A 21,797-nucleotide genomic window follows, 5' to 3' on the forward strand; every position below is an offset into this window, starting at 1 on the left:
CTGAGTCCCCATACATTACACCTCTTACAACCATAACATTACAACCTGACATCACTCTATCTCTAGTCCCTGTGCTCCCTTGCATTCCTCTCATTCCTTCTCTCCTGCTGCTTCCATTCTCACCTCTTCTATCATTCATACATGCAACATTATCTTATTATATTAGTTTACTAGTGTAATGGATACTTCCTCATTCCAATTACATAATTTATTAACCAAATAGTCATTTCTGTTAAATATTGATGCTTTTAAAACACTTCTTTTTCTTTTCTTTTTTTGCAGATTTCACATTTAGAAGAAATAGTTTCAGAAAAGGACAAAATAATAAAAGAGTTAGCAGAAAAGTTACTTAAACAGAAAGATTATTGTGATATGAAGAAAGAACTTAGGTACTGTTATTGTATTTTGTAGTATCTGTTATTATTATTAAAGTAAATCATATAACTTCTGTTCAGAGTTAATTAGAAAGAAGAAACTTTTCCATTTAATTTTGCATTATTATAGGTGAGGTATCTGTATGAATCCACAAGATTATACTAGAGAGTTTTTTTTCTCTCACAGTATTTGCATTCATTCACGAAAGAGGTTTTCAGAGACATTCTCTACCACTCAAAATACATGTATTATGAAAAAAGCCCAGATTGTCCTACCATAGTCCATTTCAGCATTCAGGAGTATATCTGTGTTCTCTTCCCACATGGAATGAAATGAAAATTTTTGCTCACATTTATACTATAAAATTCACATAAAAACTTGTAGATTTTTTTCTTATTCCTTCTCTGTCTGTTTTCTGAACTTCAGTCCCTTCTCATAATCGAATCCAAAGCCTAGGTATTTATTATATTGACTATCTCTTAAACTTTACCATTTACCCACAGTAATCAGGATTTATTCTTATCAAATCCTTAACAATTATTATTATTACATACCATCTCCAAGGACTAATTGTGAGAGGGCATATACTATTCCATCACACAGCTCACTGTCTCTCTCCTACTCATTCCTCCAACTACACTACTACCATCAACACACAATGCCATCTACTGCCCATCATCACCAATAGTTTTTTTTGTCTGTAAATTGTGTGTGTTCTCTTGGACGATTTGCCTGTATGTGGGATGAGAAACCTGAGTTTCTGGGAGGAAAACCTTGCCACCTTCAAATTGATAAAGCCCATATAAAGATTCCTCTCATCACAACAAGAATCGTGCCAAGTCTTTTACACTCAAAGGATGCATTTTTCATACATGTACAGGATGTTAAAGAGAGACAGTGAAGGAAAAGAAGAAAGCATATCAAAACTTCCTGGCAAATAAGTCAGCTTGTGCTCTTAGAAAATATAGAGACAAATGTAAGAAAGCTAAACACTGTATAAAGCTAGCTAAACAAAAGTCATGCGAAGACTTTGGTAAAAACAGAAAATAAATATCAGGAAGGCGGCAAAATATTCTGTAGAAAAACTTAAAAATGGAGGAAGAAGTATTGTAAAAGGAATCAGAAAAGGTGACATGAAAAGTGAAGATGATATTCTAGATATCTGCAGTGATTACACTGCTGAAAACAATTAGGGGATATTGTAGTTTATGTTCGATAATTATAAATTTCTGCAAATAATTATAACTATTGGGTACTTTATACATGAATAAATATTTCTTACTTATGGATAGGGTGTAATTGATGAGATATTGTTTAAATAATCGATATTTATTACAAATTTAACAAATTATACATTTTAGCATGAAATAATTTTAACAAGAATAGCCAAAAATGCTTATGTTAATTTTTAATAGGGTGTATGGTCTTCATTAACAGCCAAAACAGCAGTACATCTTGATTACATGGACTGGATAAGATGATCAAACAATTCTTGTGGGATATTTCCCCACTCTTCTGTGAGAGCAATTTCGAGCTCTTGAAGTGATCTTGGTGACACCAGTCGAGCAGAAACGCGCCTACCTAAAGCATCCCAGGCATGTTCAATTGGATTACAACCCGGTGAACAGGCAGGCCAGTTCATTCAATACCTTCTTTCTCAAACCATTCTTGTACCAAATTTGCATGGTGTGGATGAGCATCGTCATCCATAAAAATGAAATCTTGGCCAATTGCAGCAGCATATGGACAAACTATAGGTTCCAAAATCTCATCGCGATACCTTTGGGCTGTTATGGAACCGTTTTTGATAAACAGAGATCAGTATGGCCACCTATACTTATTCCAGCCCATACATCAAACTCCCAGCTTGATGTTGGGGTCTTTTACAAACAAACTGTCGATTATTTCTTGTCCCACTTTCACGGCATATCAAGATACGTCGGTTATCTGGTTGCAGACTGAACCTGGACTCGTCACTAAAAAGTACATGAGCCCAATCCTCATTTGTCCAATTGTGGTGTTCCTGTGTCCAAATTCTTCGGGCTCTTTTGTGATTTGCATTCCACTGAAGATGAAGATGATTTCATACTGTCTGCATCAATACCAGCCTCTCTGTTGCTGCACCAAGTTTGCTTCAAAGTCGTGTTGCATTAAATGTTCATTTCTTCTGGCAAGAAATGACAAATACTGATCATCTCTTGGAGTTGTTGATGGTGGGTACTTTGACCTTGTCTTCGGCAAACATTTCCCATCTCCAGAAAGTGATTCCAAAGTTGCAAAATTATGCTTTGAGATACACGACACGCTCGAGTAACAACTTGCTGCATTTGTCCAGCTTCTAATCAACCAATGGCTCTCCAAGCCTTGGATTCCAAAATATCATGTTGCTTTGCCATTTTTAACAAAATAATGGGTGGTAGGCAACACAAGCTTGCAATTGAAGTGATAATTATGCACTGTGGAAGTGAGCGCAGCAAGTCACGCTTTTATATCTCCCACATGCTAATACGGCTAAGACACATTTCGACAAGTCTTAACATGATTTTGCATGCAGTTGCATGTTCTACACTGTTGTATATTAAGAATATTTTAAAATAAATGTGTTACATTTGTAAATTATTTTTATACCTTTATAATTTACAAGAAAACCAAAATATCCCCTAATTGTTTTGAGCAGTATACTTTGAAGGACTGCTAAATGCAGCATAATGGTAGAAAACTCTCAACAGGAATATATATATTCATACTTGAAGTAGAAAAAGTCATCAAAAACTTGAAATATGGAAAGGCAGCTGAAGTAAATGAAAGTTAGTCAGAAAAGCTCAAATATGGAGGAATAAATGTACAAAAAAAGGTAAAAATATGGAGGTGTGAAAGATGAGATTAGGCGAATGGAAGAGACGAATGCAAGGTGAATCAGAGTAGGAGTGAGAGAGAGGGTTATGGGAATGATAGAAGAGGAGAGAATAGGGAAGTAGAAGAGTGGAAATGAGAGAGAGTTATTGAAACAGTAGAAGAGCAGAGAATAGTCAGTGGAAGAGAGGGAATGAGAATGATAGAAGAGGAGAGATTGGAAACAGTAGGAGAGAGGGAATGAAAAGAATGCGAGAGAGCACTGGAACCAGGGATAGAGGGGTGTCAGGAAGGTAGGTAAGTAGGGGAACACAGAGAGAAAGTGTTAGAGGAGAGTAAGGAATGCATGTGAGCAGTCGAGGAACAGGGTGGTAAGAGGTGTAATGTATGGGGGACTCAATGATCTGTGGTGTGTAAGATAGGATGTTTGAGGAGTGTTCGCCTGGAGGAATGATAGAAAGTGTGGCTATGGCAATTAAGAGGGGTGAAAGGGTGGATAAGATGATTGTGATGGTAGGAACAAATGACTTGAGAGGTAATGTAAATTGGGCAGCGAGAGATATGAGACTCTTGCTTGAGGTTGTACGAAAGAAGACGCAGAAAGGAAAGATAGTGTGTGTGGCCTAGGTATTGATAGTGACGAGCTGATCAGAAGAGCAGTAATATTGAATAACATAATAGATGGAATGTGTCAGAAGAGAGGATTGGAATATATGGATGCTTGGAGGGCATTTGACAACAGAAAGGAATTCTATGCGAGAGACCGCTTGCATTTGAATGAGGAAGGACATAGGCATCTGGAGAGATTGCTGTTCTGAATGAGTTGATGTGTCAATACAGGGAAACTGGAATGCCCAGAGTGGATGGTAGCAGGTGTGGCCTCTTATATGGGAATGGGTAGTTGGGAGAAGGAGGACAACATCAGATAACGCTGAGCCTGGTGCAGTCTAGAGGGGATATTGTTGGGTATAGAAACAGTGGCATTTTTATGCTTTACTGTAAAGCCAGGAGTATCCGGAATAAAGGAGAGGAATTGGTTGCACTGATAGCTTCAGCATGGCCAAAGATTATTGGGATCACTGAGACGTAGTTGACAGAAGAGGATATAATAACAGGAATAGAAATAGCAGGGTACAGCATTTTTTGGCAGGATAGGAAGGGAAAGCGTGGTGGTGGAGTACTGCTTATGATAAGTGACAATTTATGTCCTCTAAGAGTGGAGGCTTTGGAAGGCAGTGACAATATTGATTTTGAAAGCATATGGTGTGAGGTGGAGGTGGGCAAGACAGGATATGTAGTGGGGTGTTGCTACAAGCCAAGGAGCACAGAGGGACCAGGAGATGTTTAGACAGTTGAGCTTTGCAAGTGCAAGAAGAATGATTGTTATGGGAGATTTTAACTACTGCAGTGTAAATTGGGGTGAGAAAGATGCACGTAGCAATAAGGGAATAGAATTTCTACAATTCTTGAGGGACAAATGTCTTAGGCAACATGTAATAGAGGGAACAAGAGGTTCAAGTGTTTTGGATTTGGTCATAGCATCAGAAGAGTTGATAATAACTGAGATGACATCTCTCCCACCAGTTGGAGAGAGAGAGAGTGACCATGTGGTTTAGACATGCAGGCGTATCAAATAGACGCGAACATATGTGGAATTATAAGGCAGGTGATTATAATAGTCTTAGACATCAACTTGGGAAAGTTTCATGGAGGGAGGAATTGTAAGGCCTGGATATCATTTATGCTTTGAAAATTCTGAAGGAATATTTGTTAGCAGCAATAGTGAGCTATATTCCACAAGTGAAGAAGAGGACATAATTTGGAGTAAAGTGGACGACAAGCAATATTAAACAGGAACTGCATGTGAAGAAGAGGCTATGGAACAGATATAAAGAGACAGGTGAAGAGAAGATACATGAAGAATATAAGACACAGACCAGGAGAGTGACTAGTATGGTGAGGAAGGCAAAACTGGAATATGAGAAGAGATTGGCCCTAAGATCCAAAGAAAATCCTAGGGAATTTTTAGCTATGTGGCCAGTAGAAGGAGAAATGATTGTGGGAGAATGACATTATGGGATAAAAATGGGAATAGAGTAACTGATCCAGAGGACATAGTGGAATTGTTTAATGCACACTTTATTGGAGTATTTCATCCTGGACGAGTAAATTTTAATACTAGAGGGATAGTGCAGGTTCAAGGTTTAAAGGTGCAAGAGGAGAGTGTGTGTTCCAAATACTGAGTAATCTGGATGTCAGTAAAGCTGTGGGACTGGATTGAATTTTTCCATGGGTTTTGAGAGAATGTGCTAAAGAACTGACAGCTCCTTTGACCTGGCTTTTCAATGAAAGTCTGGCTATGGAAAATGTGCCCAGGGAATGGAAGGAAGGTAAGATAGTGCCTTTGCATAAGGGCAGTAGCAGACTGGAAGTGTCTAATTATAGGCCAGTTTGTGCATCATCAGTAGTTATCTTTGAGAAATTAGTGAGGGGCCGTATACAGCATTAGGCAGTTGATGGTAATGTTATCTGTTAGAGTCAACATGGATTTGTTAAGGGGCACTCTTGTTTTAGTAATATGCTAGCCTTTTATAATAAAGTTACAAGAGCAGTAGATGAGGGAAAGGCATATACTGCATTTTCTTGGAATTAGCAAAGGCATTTGACAGGGTGCCACATGATAAGCTGATATTTAAGTTGCAGCATATGGGTTTGGATGTCAGGTTGGTCAAATGGATTCAGGACTAACTGTCCGATAGGTATCAGAGAGTTGTGTATGGTGGGGCAATTTCAAGGATGCAGAGGGTTACAAGTGGAGTCCCACAGGGCTCAGTACTGGGACCTATATTGTTTAACCTATATATCAACATTGTCAGTGGATTACAGGGGGATATTCAGATGTTTGCAGATGATGTGAAGCTGGGAAGGGTTATTAGTACTATTGCAGATGTGGTAGCCCTGCAAGAGGATTTGAATAAGCTAGAAATATGGATAAATGATTGAGGTGTCAGTTTAATGCAGCAAAATGTAAGGTCTTGAGGTTTGGGACCCCACGTACTCTACTGGAGGAGCTATACTGGAGAAAGTAGGAGAGACAAGAGATCTGTGGTTGATGATTGATAGAAAACTGAAATGCAGGATACATATTGCAAAGGTGGTGAAGGTAACACAGAGGATGGCTGCAATAATGAGAAGGATGCTGACCTTCAGAGATAAAAGAGTTATCATTCCATTGTATAATACCCTGATAAGACCACACTTAGACTATTGTTCTCAGATTTGGTCCCCAGGATTTGAAGGGGATAAATTGACTATGGAAAGGGGGTAGGTAATTAACTATGGCCAGCAAAAGGTTGGTCAATTGGTAGAGCCATTGCTACTAATGGCTCAGTTAACTAAGTTTGAGCACGGTTAGTAGTTGGAAGGGGGCCAATCGTTCGATGCTGTTGGCACACTCTCCCTCGATGAATCTTTGGACTACCTGGAGGTGTTAAATCATAAGGGTACAGAATCAGATAACAAAGATGATTCCAGGACTGTACAATGTTAGTTATGAGGATCGGCTGAGGGAACGTGGACTGCAGAGTTTGGTGGATAGAAGAAGGAGAGGTGATATGATTGAGACTTTTAAACTGTTGAGAGGTGGTTACAGGGTTGACACTGGGGATTTCTTTTGCTTGATTGAACAGCGGGAAGGAATGATGACAAGGGGCCATCCCTGGAAGTTATGAAAGGAAACTGTGAGCAAGAGGGTGAGGAGTGGTTTCTTTGCATGGAGGTTGTTTGAACCATGGAATGCATTGCCTGATAGTGAGAGCCAGAATGGTCAATGAGTTTACAGAGTAGTATGATCGACTTTGTGTTTCCCAGGAGGGACCTCTCACGATGAGTCTTGATAGACTTTGTGTTTCCTAGGAAGGATCTCCCACGATGAGTCTTTTGACTCCATGGAGACCTGAATAATAATAATAATAATAAAAGTTTTACAGTAGTTGTATTGCATAATTCAAAAGGCCTGAATTCCAGATGATTGGAGCAGAGCGCCTCTCATAGTACCCATCTATAGAAAAGGGAAATAAAACTGAATTCAAGAATTACAAAGGTATTTACCTACTGAGTGTTCCTGGTAAGATTTATGCAAGTATACTTGAGAAATGACTAAGAAAAATTTTCGAAGGGAAGCTTGGTGAAGAACAAGCTGGATTCAGGACAAATAGAGGCTGTCAGGATCAGATTTTCACTTTACAGCAAATAGTTGAAAAATCATGGGAATATAACAAAGATCTGTATTTAAATTTTGTAGATCTGGAAAAGGCATATGAAAAGGTGCCAAGAGGAAAGCCTTTCAAAACATTACATTTATGTGGTATAAATGGGACATTATGTCAAGCAATACATAGTCTCTATTTAAGCAGTAAGTCAGCAGTTAGAATTGAAGGGAGTACAGGAAGATGGTTTGAGGTAAAATCAGATGTATGCCAAGCATGCACATTATCTCCACTGTTATTCATTATCTATATGAATCATATTATGAAGGAAAGTGGTATTAAATCTGAAATCAAAATTGGTAACGTTAATCTGAGCACTTTACTTTATGCAGATGATGTTTGTTATACTTCTGAATAAATTGTACAAGTTTGGAAGATTCCCTGACTAAATTGAATAACATGAATGTTGTAATAAATTTGGTATGAAAATCAGCAATAAAAAGACAAAGGCAATGAAAATAAGTAGAAACATCAAAAACATCAACTGTATCCTGAATGGTGAACCTATAAAACAAGTAAAACATTTCAACTATTTAGGCACAATATTTAGTGAAGATGGTAAGTTAAACATTGAAATAGACAACAGAATAAATTATAATATGGAATAAGAAAGAAATTAGTTAAATCATTAAATTAGCTATATACAACAGCGTTCAAACCAATTTTTAACTTATGGATCCGAAAGCTGGGTTAGAAATAAAACACTTGATTAAAGACTAGAGACTTCTGATATAAGAGTTCTGAGAAAGATTAGTGGAGTGAACAGATGGCATCATATGCAGTATCACATCAAAAATAAGGAAAGAACTTGCCATTGTTAGCATTCAGGAATATGTTAGTAGAGCTAATCTGAGGTGGATGGTTACTTAAACAGAATGTGAGAGGAAAGATTAGGGAAAGAAATGTTCTTTGCTAAGTTGGCAGGAAAAAGACCCAAAGTAAAACCAAGCTATAGGTGGACTGATACAGTAAAAAGTGGTTTAAAAGAGAGAAATATAAGATCTGATAATATTGGAGTCTCGATGAATAACAAATTAATTTGGAAGAAAATTATTGATCGGAAGTTAGTAATGGTGTAACTTTTCATGTAGTGCTATCATAATTATCCAGTACACTCCCTGAGGGTATATATCAGGAATTTGGTGATGATGAGGAGGAGGACGCAGTGTTCATATGGTAGACTATGAAAGACTTCATAGAGTAGAATGAGGGAAAGGAGCAAGGAAGGTCATCCTGGAAGTTGCAAAAGAAGCTGGTGAGTAAAATGGTAGGAAGTAAGTTTTTTTTTCATGGAGAGTGGTAGGAGTATGGAATGCATTGACTGAGAGGGTGGTGAGCGTGCAGACTGTGGATAGGCTTAAAGAATGGTATGATAGACTTAACATTGACCTCCCATGATGTGTCATGTAACTCCATGGAGGTCATAAAAAATTATTATTAGACCTCCATGGAATCAAACAACTTATTGTGGGTGGTCCTCCATCATGCACTCACTGTCCCTACACTTCCAGGCAATGCATTCCAACCAGCCACAATTTTCCACACAAAAAGCTACTCCTCCTCCCTTGATCACATCCTCTGGGGATGGTCTCTTGTTCTCCCTCTGTCTACACCCATTCTGTGAAAAACCTGATCCAGATTACTTCAGCAATAGCATGTTACCATGTCTTGTCCATATACCCCCCTCTTCCTTCTGTTCACTAGATTTCTGCAATTTGCATTTCCTCAGTCTATCTCAGTGGTGTTCAACCTTTTTTACTATGCAAGCTACTTTTCTATAAAAAGTTCTTCGGCGATCTACTATCTTATATATAAGTTATTCGGCGATCTGCTCTCTTATATAGATCACGTTCCTCCAACCTGATATCTGATTAGGCATAAATAAACAACTAAAAAAAAATACACAACTAAAAAACTTTATTTGTGTATTTAAAAATTTATTTATCACTTTTAATTATTTTAATACAACAAAAAAAAACCAAATATATTGGAATAAAATATTTATTTCTCTATTTTGGAAAACCAAAGTTAGAAAAAACAACAGATTAATTGCAATATCAGTTAATATTGGGAATTTTTCATGTGCCTACTTCCAAATGACTTCATTGTTTATTGATTTTAAATATAAACTATTCTGAATGTTCATTATCTCAGCTTCTACTTCAGCTTGGTTTATATCAAACAGCCCACTAATTTTATTTGAAATTTCTGTGATGTTCAAGTTTTCTTGAAATGGATTATTGATAAAAGATACAATCATTTCAGTTTTATTAAAATCTTTAAATCTTGAATTTATTTCTCCTCAACTAATTCTATTTCACGAATAAATTCTTTTAAATCATAGTGAAGCATTTGATTTTGTTCAAAAATTTTTAATAAATATGGGAGATGTCTAAATTCGTGGTCATTTATATTTTTCTTTAATAAAAGTATTGTTGGAAAGTTTTTATTGAACTTAACATGTCAATTAAATTTTTATCTCTACCTTGTAACTCTAAATTTAAATTGCTTAATTTCGTACAGAAATCTACTAAAAGTGATAAGTGTAACAACCATATTTTATCACTCAATTGTGGATAAATATCTCCTTTTTCATCAAGAAAATTTTTATATCATTAATTAATACAAGAAATCTTTCTAAAAATAGACTTCTGCTGAGCCAGCGAACATTATTGTACAACAGAAGTTCCCTATCGTCATCTGCCTGTAATTTAAATAACCACCGTTGCAGGGCTTTTCCTCGAACAGAATTTACAATTTTAAATGTAATATCCAAAACATCTTTTGTGTTTAATCTTTTACTACACAGTACTTGTTGGTAAATAATACAGTGGTACGTTAAAAAATCTGGATATTTGTCATCATTTTTACACAATGAAATGAAGCCTGATTTATTACCTATCATTGCAGGAGCACCATCAGTAGTAATAGACACAAGTTTAAAAAGCGGAAGTTTGTGTTGATTCACAAATTCATCAAATGCCGAAAAAATGTCTCCTCCCCTAGTCCTTCCCAATAATGGTATAATTTTCAAAAGTTCTTCTTTACTTGAATAAACTTGAAATACCATGCGAATAAATACCATTAACTGAGCAATATCAGTGAAGTCGTTTGATTCATCAAATTGTAATGAAAACGCAACATACTGGTGAATGTCTGACATTAACTGAGTATTCAGATCGGCAATTAAATTTCAACTCTTCTCATAACCGTTGTTCTGGAAAGTTGTAAATCTTTAATATTCGAAATGATTTCATTTTTATTTTTAAAATCAGAAAATAAAGATTCTGCTGCTGCAAGAAACGATTCTTTTATTAACTCTCCATCAGTAAAAGGCTTTTTTGCTTTTGCTAATAAATGACACACTTTCAAAGATGCAATAGTGACTGATATTGGTTTATTTATTACTTTCAAAATCATATTTTGTTGTCCAGAAAGTCCTGCCTTTAAATTTATAATTTTGATTTACGTATTTCGGAATTTTTGGGAAAATCTTCATCATATTTTGCATGTAGCGATCGAAAATGTCTCTCAATATTACCTTTTTTTGGAATTGCTACAGATGAATTACAAATCAAACAACAACACTTTCCATTTACCAATGTAAAGAAAAAATCCATTTCCCATGCCTTGTAAATATGATACGTCTTCGATTTCTTTGATACACTCATGATTATCCTCAAATTAAACAAAACGCATATGATGTGCTTTTGTTATACATCTACTTTTGCTATCCAGTCGTTACTGCTACATTGTAAGCTTTTATTATTATTTAACTTTGTATACTTGTAATTTCTATTAATTACTTGTGATGTCTTTTACTCTATACTTTATTCTCTGTTATTCTAATGTGCTGTGCAGGCTTTCTCTCTCTCAGAATCTCTCTTGTTTATCTTATTACGTGCTATGTTTATCTGCCTTTCGCATTATGCGTCTTATGCCTGAGATAGTAGAAAATTTATTTAAAATGAGACTGCACCACTAATATCTTTGATTAGCAAAAAGAACTCAAATATACAGCTGGTAGATTTCTCTCTCTTTCTCTAACACAAATTCCTACATTAAAACTTTCACAAACAGTCGTGGTTTATTCTTTTTCTTAATTTCACGCTTTGGCCAACTCACTTAGATTCTCGCTCAACAAGTCTGATTTATTTTAGAAACAGTGCAGCTGTATATAAACAAACAGGCAGCACTCTTTTAACAAGAAAGTAAAATGACAATTATTTACATTACTGAAATATACACAATTTTAACGTTAGGGAGATTGCTTTCTCTATCCATCTATAAAAACTATTTAGCAAAAATTAGAACCTTCTTTTTTCAACATTAATGACATCAGGTTTAACACATAAGGTTACCTACTCTCAGTTTACAAATTTTTACTTATTAATCTTTAAGCTTACTTGTAAAGAGGTTACCTGAACCTGTGTTAAGTTATCTTTACACATTTGATATCAACTTCTAACATGCCAATTGATTCTCTTATGGACATTTCTTAACACTATTAAACATATATCTTAAAAGTCTTTCTTGTATCAACTATAACAGGAGTTATATAAAAGTTTTGAACTTACAAAGGCTCTATATCTCACATTCAGTCAAAAGTCTTTCACTAAAAGTTCTATGGCAATTCTTTAGTCTCGGATCTTTGGGAAATTTTGGCTCGGTTGCATCTCATCGGGAATGTAGCAGGCTGGGCTCATTCAGCTCTGGCAAAAAGTTACTCTCCCTCGGCGAAAAGAAAAACTTACGAGTGAAGGTGCTTCGGGAAATTTGCCTTGCCTTTTCTCCTCTGCTTGGACTCATCAAAAATGCCTGGATGACTGCCTTCTTTTTCTGCCATTTCAACAGCTAGAACTGCCGCCAACAGTTAACTGGATCCCTCTCTGGCCTGGAAACTTTTCTCCGGCAATTGGAACTCTTCCTTTTGGCAATTTGAAACCTTGTTTGTGGCCTAGAATTAGTCTCTCTCTAGCGATGTCTTGAACCGAGAAGCTCCTTTCTGGAAACGGGAAACTCCTCTCTCAAGCAACGTGAATCCGGGCAGCCACTCTCTCTCTCTCTCTCTCTGACGTCGACTCTGGACCGGGCGGTCTCCTGTCTGACAGCAATTCTGGAACCGGGACCCCTTCTGCTTGTTTCAGTCCCTTTTTATTAGGCCTCCTCTGAGACCCCGCATGAAGTTTGGCAACCCCCAAAGAATCAGTATGAGTCTTTCATCTTAAGTTTCAAGTTCGGCATGCCTTTGGCTCTCCTTAGCTTTCTTTTGAATTGTAAGTTGCCAGCCATCGGAAAGTTGTTTGAACTCTTTTTGACTGACTTTGGAGATGTTTACACTTAGAGCCTGCAAGTCTTTCTCATACATACGAGTTTCAATAACAATCTTTCTAATGCCACCATGTACAGCTTCAGTGACAAAAACATTGGCTTTGTTTTTTAACACTCTAACATATTCTTATTAAAGCAGTATATACAGTTAGCTTCAAAAAAGTTATTTACAAAAACATCTAATACAAACTATACCAAGACAAACAATGTTTATTTTTTTACAATATTCACATGCGACTTAACCCAAGTAAAAAATTGATGTAACGTGGTTTGGAATATTTAATATTTAAGCTACAATCGAGTTTTTACACTTTGCTTATAATCGTATTCACTCGGCTCGCTGTTTGACTTCCACTGATCCAAATTAATTCATTTACCTGGACTTATAAGAAAATTACTGATTTGACAAATTTAACGAAAAATAAATAAACAATAGCAATACACTTAAAATGAATTAAAAATAATACAAAATAATGATAAATAAAATATTATGTTTTCAGTTTTAATTAAATTTGTAAGTAAGGAGGAATACACAAGAGATCGACCAAAAATCGCTCCATGATCAACAGGCTGAACACCCCTGGTCTATGTCATACTCAACATTATAGAGACCAGAAACAACCTTAGTTGATCATCTCTTAACCCTTTTCTAGACCTTTCATAACCATATGTGGTCTGTACTTTAGTCAGTTTTACAATATAGCCACACACACACACACACACACACATTTTTTATTTTATTTATTTATTATTTATTTTGAGATAAGTAAAAAGAATATATGCTCAGGAAGGAAGAACAGGGCATAATACATAATTCTCTTCATCACGAAGGACATCAAAGGAAACTGTAGTTCTACATCTGGAACCAAGTTTATCAAATTCTATCCAGTCAGAGAAGACTTACTGCAATACATATTTTCACTGTATTTTGTCCATTGTGTGTATGTACATGATCCAAAAAAAAAAAAAAAAATTATATAGGTATCATTTCTGGGAGAATTCCCAGTTAACCCCTGTTAATGCTACCCCCCCCGCCCCTGTTTCCCATAAAATCCTTCCCCTCCCCAAAGAGGCACCCTTAAATATATTAAATATAATTTAAATATATGTATATATTTAAATATATATACATATAAATATATGTATACATATTTAAACAAAACCCAGGTTTTTCAAATTAATTTCCCACCTTGCCTCCCCCCCCCGACGTTTCCTAACCTCCCCCCCCCCGACGTTTCCTAACCTCCCCCCCCCTTTTAACAGCCTAACAGCATAAGTATGTAGAACAAAGACAACCTAACATCCAAACAAGGTATGTGCAAAATTTCTTCCTCTGCTAGTCTGCATATATTTATCTTTAAAATACACCTATAATGCCCTAAGAATTCTTGAGTATAAAGCCAATGTTTTTAAAATAAGGGCCACTCCTAAACGAAAACAGGCATAAATAGCCATAAAAATAAAAAATTATATGATTAAACAATCATTTCCATGGTTTTTGAATTTACAATTTCAATAAAATCCATTCAGGTAGATTTCTGGAATAACTGTATTATTCCAGACTGGATGGAAAAAAAAAAAAAACTAATCTAATAGCTTCTTGTATATTTTGCAAAATGAACTAAAAAGAGCTAAAGTGTGCTTTTCTGGATACGAGCCAAATTTTAGATAGAGAAAATACAGTTTTCCTTATAATAATTTGTAATGTAAGATTTCACTTTAGGAGGCCCAGACTCCATATCACAGGGTGGTTAACCAGAGGAGTAAATGTGTCACTCTTAATGGTAGACATCAGATTGTACACATGATCTTGTCACAAAAGCTGTCCCAAACCTACCAGAAGTGACTTGTCACCCATCCTCAAGCCAGCTTTATTATTATTATGTAACACCTCCAGGGAGTCCGAAGACTCATCGAGGGGAGGGCATCTACCTTCAACTTTCCATCTCCACTACTCCACCAACTGCGACTACCTTCATCATCTACACCAATGCCATCTACCACCAACCACCAGTACTAGTATATTCACAGATAATCACAAACATCCATGCCCACAGCAGGATTCGAACCCGCAGCCTTTTGGCTGGAGAGCGGATACGCTAATCCTGTCAGCTATGTAGTTCAGGATAGGTGAGTTCTGATAAGAGCTGCAACTTAAATGTCGACTGGTGTAATCTAATAGTGGCAAGAGTGTGACTGATTATCCTTAGGTCCACTCCAGCAGAAAAGGTTTATGGTTTGGTTTATGGTTTATAGTTTATTTGGCACAAAAACTACAAAGGCCATACTGTGCCATACTAAAGGTTACAACATTAGCATTTACAGAAAAATAGTTTCACAAAGCAGCATCTCTAGGTAAATAGAACTGCTGCAGAGGACACAGAAACGCACAAGGTCAGAGGTTATTACAGTAGTGCGAAACTTGTTATATTATTATATTATTAACTTATGTATTAACTTATATTAACAATATAAGTTAATACATAATATATGAAACACTAAGCCAAGGAATGCAGTATCTACATATATATAAGATTATAATAGATGCCTTTATAGCAGTACAAAAATAGGCAAAAAAGGGGATTATTATAAAATATGCATGGATGAAAATTAAATTTAGCAATGCAGTAGAAACAGAATTTAGAATACATATAAACAGAATTACTAGAAAGTACACAAATAGGTAAGATGTCCTAAAGTACTACATGATTATTTGAAAAATAAAGTAGTAAATAAGATGCATACACAAAAAGCATGTTAAGTGATGCAGTATCTACATATAAACAAAATTACTGCAGAGGTTTCAGCAGTACATAAATAGATAACTATAGGTTAACATAAGTATACACAAAACATCTAGTAAGATTACAACAAACATTATTATACTAATACTTAAAGAGTCAGAAAGGAATTATTATACAGCATTAATGCATAAAATTTAAGTTTAGCATTATGGTATTTACATATTAACAAAATTACAGCAGGGTGATACAAGATCAAGGCCTATGGTAATACATAATTGGTCAGATTTAACCTAATGAATAATATGTATGTATAAAAGTTAAGTTAAGCAAAAAAATATTTACATATAAACAAATTTTTGGTCAAATGTGTTTGTATAAATTAATTCTTTCTAAAAAATTTAAAACATCATGCAATTTGCCTGAGTCTGCTAGCATTTCCCTGAGTGTATATGACTTGGTTAGATAGGTGAAAATTTCATTTCTCTCTTGTGTAAATTTTTAACAATCTACCAGAATATGATGAATAGTGAGATGTGTGTTGCATTTTTCACATATGGGAGGGTCATCGGCTGTCAGTAAATGAGAATGCGTAAGGTGACTGTGACCTATGCGGAGTCTAGCAAGGACAACCTCCTCCCTTCTCTTTGTACGTTGACTAGAATACCAGTGTTTAATTTCAGGTTTAATGTTATATAATTTGTTTGTTGATGTTTCTTGCCATGTTAACTCCCACTGAGCAATTAGCTTTGATCTTATAAGTTGTCTGTAGTCTGTATATTTATTATTATTATTATTCCTGATACCTCCAAGGAGTCCGAAGACTCATCGCGGGAGGACACCTACAACTGTCTCTACACCTAACCTCTACTACGAATCATCTCCATCAACGCCATCTACCGCCCACCTCCAACACCACTACAACTAGTAATTTTTGTCTGTAAATTGCGTGTGTTCTGAAGGGCCGATTTGTATGTATGCGGGATGAAAAACCCGAGTTTCCGGGAGAAAAAACCCTGCTACCACCGTATGAGATCGGCTAACTCACCTTCGATTGAAATAGACCAGATAAAGATTCCTCCCGTCGCGACGAGAATCGAACTTAGGCCTATTCCAATCGAAGGGCGCAATGTACCGTCGTTCTTCCAATTGCGCTACGGAGGCGCTTGGGACCCATATGGAACTGTCAAATAGTATGTGGAGAAGGTATGGGCTGATTTAGCAGCTGCATCTGCAGCCTCATTTCCTTTAATTCCGATGTGGCTGGGAATCCAGCAGAACTGAACATCGAAATTAAGGATTTTCATTTTGTGAAGCAAGTGTAGCACTTCATGAAGTACTGGATGAGGATTATACATGGAAGAAGGATAGCCTGTAAAGAGCTCAATGAGTCTGTATAAATTATACACTTTTGGTAGCAGTTTTCTTTTATATGCACAAGTGCAAGCTGAATTGCATGTAACTCTGCTGTATAATTACTGTAGTCAGGTGGGATCTGATTTGAGATAATGTCAGGAAACACAGCAGCACAGCCAACAGAGGTGTTAGTTCTTGAACCATCAGTATAGATGGGTAAGAAATCAGTGTGTGCTGCTCTGTGTGCATTAAACAATTGCAGGTAGATGGATAATGGGGTATAAGATTTCTGTAGCTGACAAAGTGAGAGGTTGCAGGATGGTGTGCAAACCTGCCATGGAGGAATGCTATTATGTTTAGTGTAGCTAATGTTGTCAACATTTATACTAACAGTTTGCACAGTTTCTTTAATACGCATACCAAAAGGATGTTTAGCAGTTTGATGTGTGTGATATTGAGCTTCCCAATGCAGAGAGAAGATACTATTCCATGAGGACGATCTGGGAGATATTTTATTTTTAGAGCGTAATTAATGGACAACTGTTTTCGTCGAAGTGATAGAACCGGTTCATTTTCTTCTACATAGAGACTTGGAGTGGGTGAGGTGCGAAAGGCACCAGTAGCTATCCATATACCCTGATGATGGATAGAATCCAACTATCGTAAGTTACTCTGTCTTGCCGAACCATAGACTTGGGACCCATATTCCAGCTTTGAACGTATAAGTGCACGATAAAGATGGAGAAATGAAGCTCGATCAGCACCCCACCCAGTAGAGGATAGAGTGCGAACGAGGTTCAAAGTTCTTTTGTACTTTTCTCTTAGTTGACGAATGTGTGCTAGAAATGTGAGTTTTCTGTCAAAAATGAGTCCCAAGAACTTGGTTTCTGTAGTTACTGGAATAACAGTTGTTCCCATTCTTAGTTCAGAATCTGGGTGATGAGTGCGTTTTCGACAGAAGTGTACACAGACACTTTTTTTCTGTTGAAAACCTAAACCCATTATTAAGCACCCACAGAGAGACATGATCAATTGCTTGTTGAAGTTGTCTTTCAATTACCTTCATGTTACGTGAGTGACAGTAAATTGTGGGGTCATCAACATATAGGGCATTGTCTACAGTGGGAGGAAGCTGTTCAATGATTGAGTTGATTTTAATAGCAAAAAGGGTTACACTTAAGACAGCGCCTTGGGGAACACCTTGTTCTTGAAGATATGGTTGAGATAGCATACTTCCCACTCTGACTTGGAAAGTTCGCCTAGACAGAAAGTTTTTAATAAATATAGGGAGGTGTCTTTTGAGACCTAGGTTATAGAGGTCTTTTAATATGCCATATCTCCAGGTTGTGTCATATGCTTTTTCCATGTCAAAAAAGACAGAGACAAGATGTTCTCGCTTCAGAAATGCATCTCTTATACATGTTTCTAATTGAACTAAATGATCTAAAGTTGATCGATGTCTATGGAAACCACATTGTGTATTGGAAAGAAGACTGTTGCTTTCTAAATACCAGAGAAGTCTGGCATTAACCATTTTCTCTAGTATCTGGTCAGAGCAATGGGTCGATAATTATTTGCTTGTGTTGGATCTTTTCCTGATTTTGGGATAGCAATGACAATTGACTTATGCCAAGAATTTCGAAACTCTTCCTCTGCAAGTATTCTATTGTATAAGAGAAGAAGATCCATAGAAGATGATGATAAATGTTTTATCATTTCATAATGGATGTCATCAGCTCCTATTGCACTAGGGTGAGATTGTAGGAGAGCTCTTTTTAGTTCCTCCTTGACAAATGACTGAAGAATGTTGGTAGAAAAATTAAGCCTGTGTTTCTCTTGCTGCTCTTTCAGTATTAAAAATTCCGGAGAATATGAAGCTGTTGCTGAGATTTTAGCAAAAGTTTCTCCTAAAGTATCTGCAATAGCTTTGGGATCAGCAAGAACACTTCCATTATAGTCTAAGGTGGACAAACGATGTGTACTATATCTGCCTTTCATTTTCCAGATTTTATCCCATACAATTTTTGGACTGGTCATTTGATTAATTGATGTAGTAAATTGGATCCATGATTGTTTTTGACTCTGATGTCTTACAAAATGTGCTTTGGCTCGAGCATGCTTGAAAGTTATTAAATTTGATGTGGTGGGGTATCTACGAAATATGCTCCATGATCTGTGTTGATCTTTTTTTTTTGGCTGCCTGACATTCTGGGTTGCACCAAGGCTTTGGATAGACTGGAAATCGAGATGATGTTTTTTGGGATGGAGGTTGTTGCTGCCTGGACAATGCATTCTGTTATATGTTTGACCGATGGCATCAGCATTAAATTTTGCAAGATGAGAGAAAGTGTTCCAGTCAGCCTAGTCCATTTTCCATATATAGGTGTCCGTGTGGGTGAACATGGTTCCTGTGAAGACACTGTACAAAGAACAGGAAAGTGATCACTTCCATATATGTTCTCTTCAACGTCCCACATGAGCAGTGGAAGAATGGAAGGGGAACAGATTGTAAGATCAATTGCAGAATATGAGCAGGTAGGCATATGGAAGAAAGTATTGAGTTTATTATTTAGAAGGGAAAGGTTATTATTATCAAGAATTTTTTCAATGCTTCGACCTCATCTATTAGTGTTGGCACTACCCCATAGAGTATTGTGACCGTTAAAGTTACCCATCAAAAGTATGGGTTCAGGCAGTTGCGAGATAAGGTTATCAAGATCAATTTCATTTAACTCAGCATTTGGAGGTAAATAAATTGAACATACTGTAATAAGGAATCCCACAGAGAAGCGAATCTCTACCGCTTCCAGAGAAGTATTCAGTTGGACCTGATGGAAAGGAGTATGACTGCCCACTAGGATAGCTACTCCTTCATGAGCAGGACCATCTCCAGTTCTATCCTTACGTACAACAATGAAATTCCTAAAGGTACGGTCTTCATTGGGTCTTAAGTAAGTTTCCTGTAGACAGAAACAGAAAGGTTTGTGTTTCTGCAACAACATCTTGATATCGTCAATATTCTGGTGGATCCCACGACAGTTCCATTGTAAAAATTTTCCTATTGTTTTGATTTTATTGACTTGTCTGGTTTTCGAGAGGTTGAGGGCTTACCTTTGTCAGATTTATATTTATCCACTGTTTTAGGGAAGTATGGATGGCCAGTGTCCATCTCTTCCTCTGGTAGATTGTTCAAAACATCAAATGTGTTAGGATCAGTTGGTATGCTTAGTTTGCTTTCAGTGGGTATCGAGGTATCCATTTTTTCTGTGTGAGTGTCTGGTGGTTTATCTTTGAGTGAAGTCTCCACCATAATTTTTTTGACAGATGAGTTTTCATTGAATGGGACCATTTTTGAAGGTGTCTCTGGAGTAAGGCCATAGGTCTTGTGATTAATGCGCTCAACAGAGAAGCAATTACGATTGTAAAGGTCAGATATGGTGAAATTATCAAATGGTGGAATAGACATACATGTTTGAGTTACTGTTGGCACTTTTTTAATTGTTACTTTTTCAGCATAAGAGGATCGTAGAACAGGTGTAATGGTGGCTAGCTTTCTTTTTGCATCCAGATATGTTATGTTTTGTTCTATTTTTATTTTTTGTATCTCTTTTTCATCTTTCCATTTCTGACATGCATGAGAGTATGCTGGATGATCTCCCTGACAGTTGACACATTTAGCTTTTTTTTCACAGCAAGATTTATTTTCATGTTCTTTACTACCACATCGAGCACAAGTAGTAGAACCACGACAGGCAGTTCGGGCATGTCCATATCTTTGACATTTAAAGCATCTCAGTGAGTTAGGGATGTACATTCTGTACCTTCTAACAGGACAGCTGAGATACCCTGCTTTTACAGATGTCAGAGGCCTAGATGTATCAAAAATAAGGATGATGTTCTTGGTTGAGACCAGCGACCATCCCTGCGTATCAGGATGCGCCTCACACCCGTCACTCCTTGATCTTTAAGCTCTGAACATATCTCCTCATCAGGAACCTCAAGGAGATCCCATTCTGATATCACTCCACTACTGGAATTGAGTGTTCTGTGAGGCGTTACTGCAATTTGTATTCCATCCATTGTTGTTGCTCTCAGTAGTTTCTCGGAATGTTGTTTACACGTTGTTTCCACGAGGATATCACCAGAACGCAATTTCTTGTCAGTTTTGGGAGATCCTGCCAGTCCTTCTAAACCTTTTTGGATAAAGAAGGGTGACATTTTCTCAATTGGTTTTTCACCTGTTGCATGAATGATTAAAAAGGTTGGTACATTTTTGTTAGTATCCGATATCTTTTGTTTCTTACTTCTGTTTCCATATGCTGTGTCTATATTGTCAGTACTTGGTTGGGACTTTGTTAGAGTCCCTGAAACATTTGAGGATGAAGAATTCATATTTAAAGAATTTTTAATTTGGTGCCAGAGCTCCCCACCAACCACGGAGCCACACATGGATGCCCACTACCCAGCAAGCAAAGAATGCACTCAGGAGTGGAACGTCAGGGCTACCCTGGATGCTATACCGGCACTGTAGCAGGTCTAGGATCCTGACCCCGGACCATGGGGTGAGAGACTTACTGCAACACCGTTGACCCTTGCAGGCAAGCCCACTAGCTGATTGATCCTGGCTAGGCCATCCAGGACCACCCATCTTGCCGAAGCAGAGCCCAAAGTAGTGCAAGACTACCAGGATCCCCCGTTCCGGATGCCCATGGTCGCACCACACGGCAAACACGGTGGCAGGGTGTTGGATCCCAGTGATGGTGGTCTGGAAAAAGGATAGTTAAAAAGACTCAGGAGAAGTAGAGCAAAGAATACGGGAAGAAAAGCAAAGAAAAAGAGGAAGAATGAAAAGGGCCAGTACCATTACTGGGAG

General features: G+C 37.0%; 1 protein-coding gene across 1 annotated transcript in view; it reads left to right on the top strand.

Moving 5' to 3' along the window:
• Positions 1-21,797, top strand: part of LOC150104473 (homeobox protein cut-like) — a 436,834-nt gene that overhangs the window by 249,985 nt on the left and 165,052 nt on the right. The window contains exon 7 of the mRNA XM_090395558.1: positions 283-389. Within this exon, the coding sequence (XP_090251684.1) occupies positions 283-389 (107 nt within the window). The remainder of the gene's footprint in view (positions 1-282; positions 390-21,797) is intronic.

Source organism: Typopeltis vanoorti, chromosome 7 (genome assembly GCF_054136105.1).
Source record: "Typopeltis vanoorti isolate ZY-2024b chromosome 7, IOZ_Tvanoo_1.0, whole genome shotgun sequence".
NCBI lineage: Eukaryota > Metazoa > Arthropoda > Arachnida > Uropygi > Thelyphonidae > Typopeltis > Typopeltis vanoorti.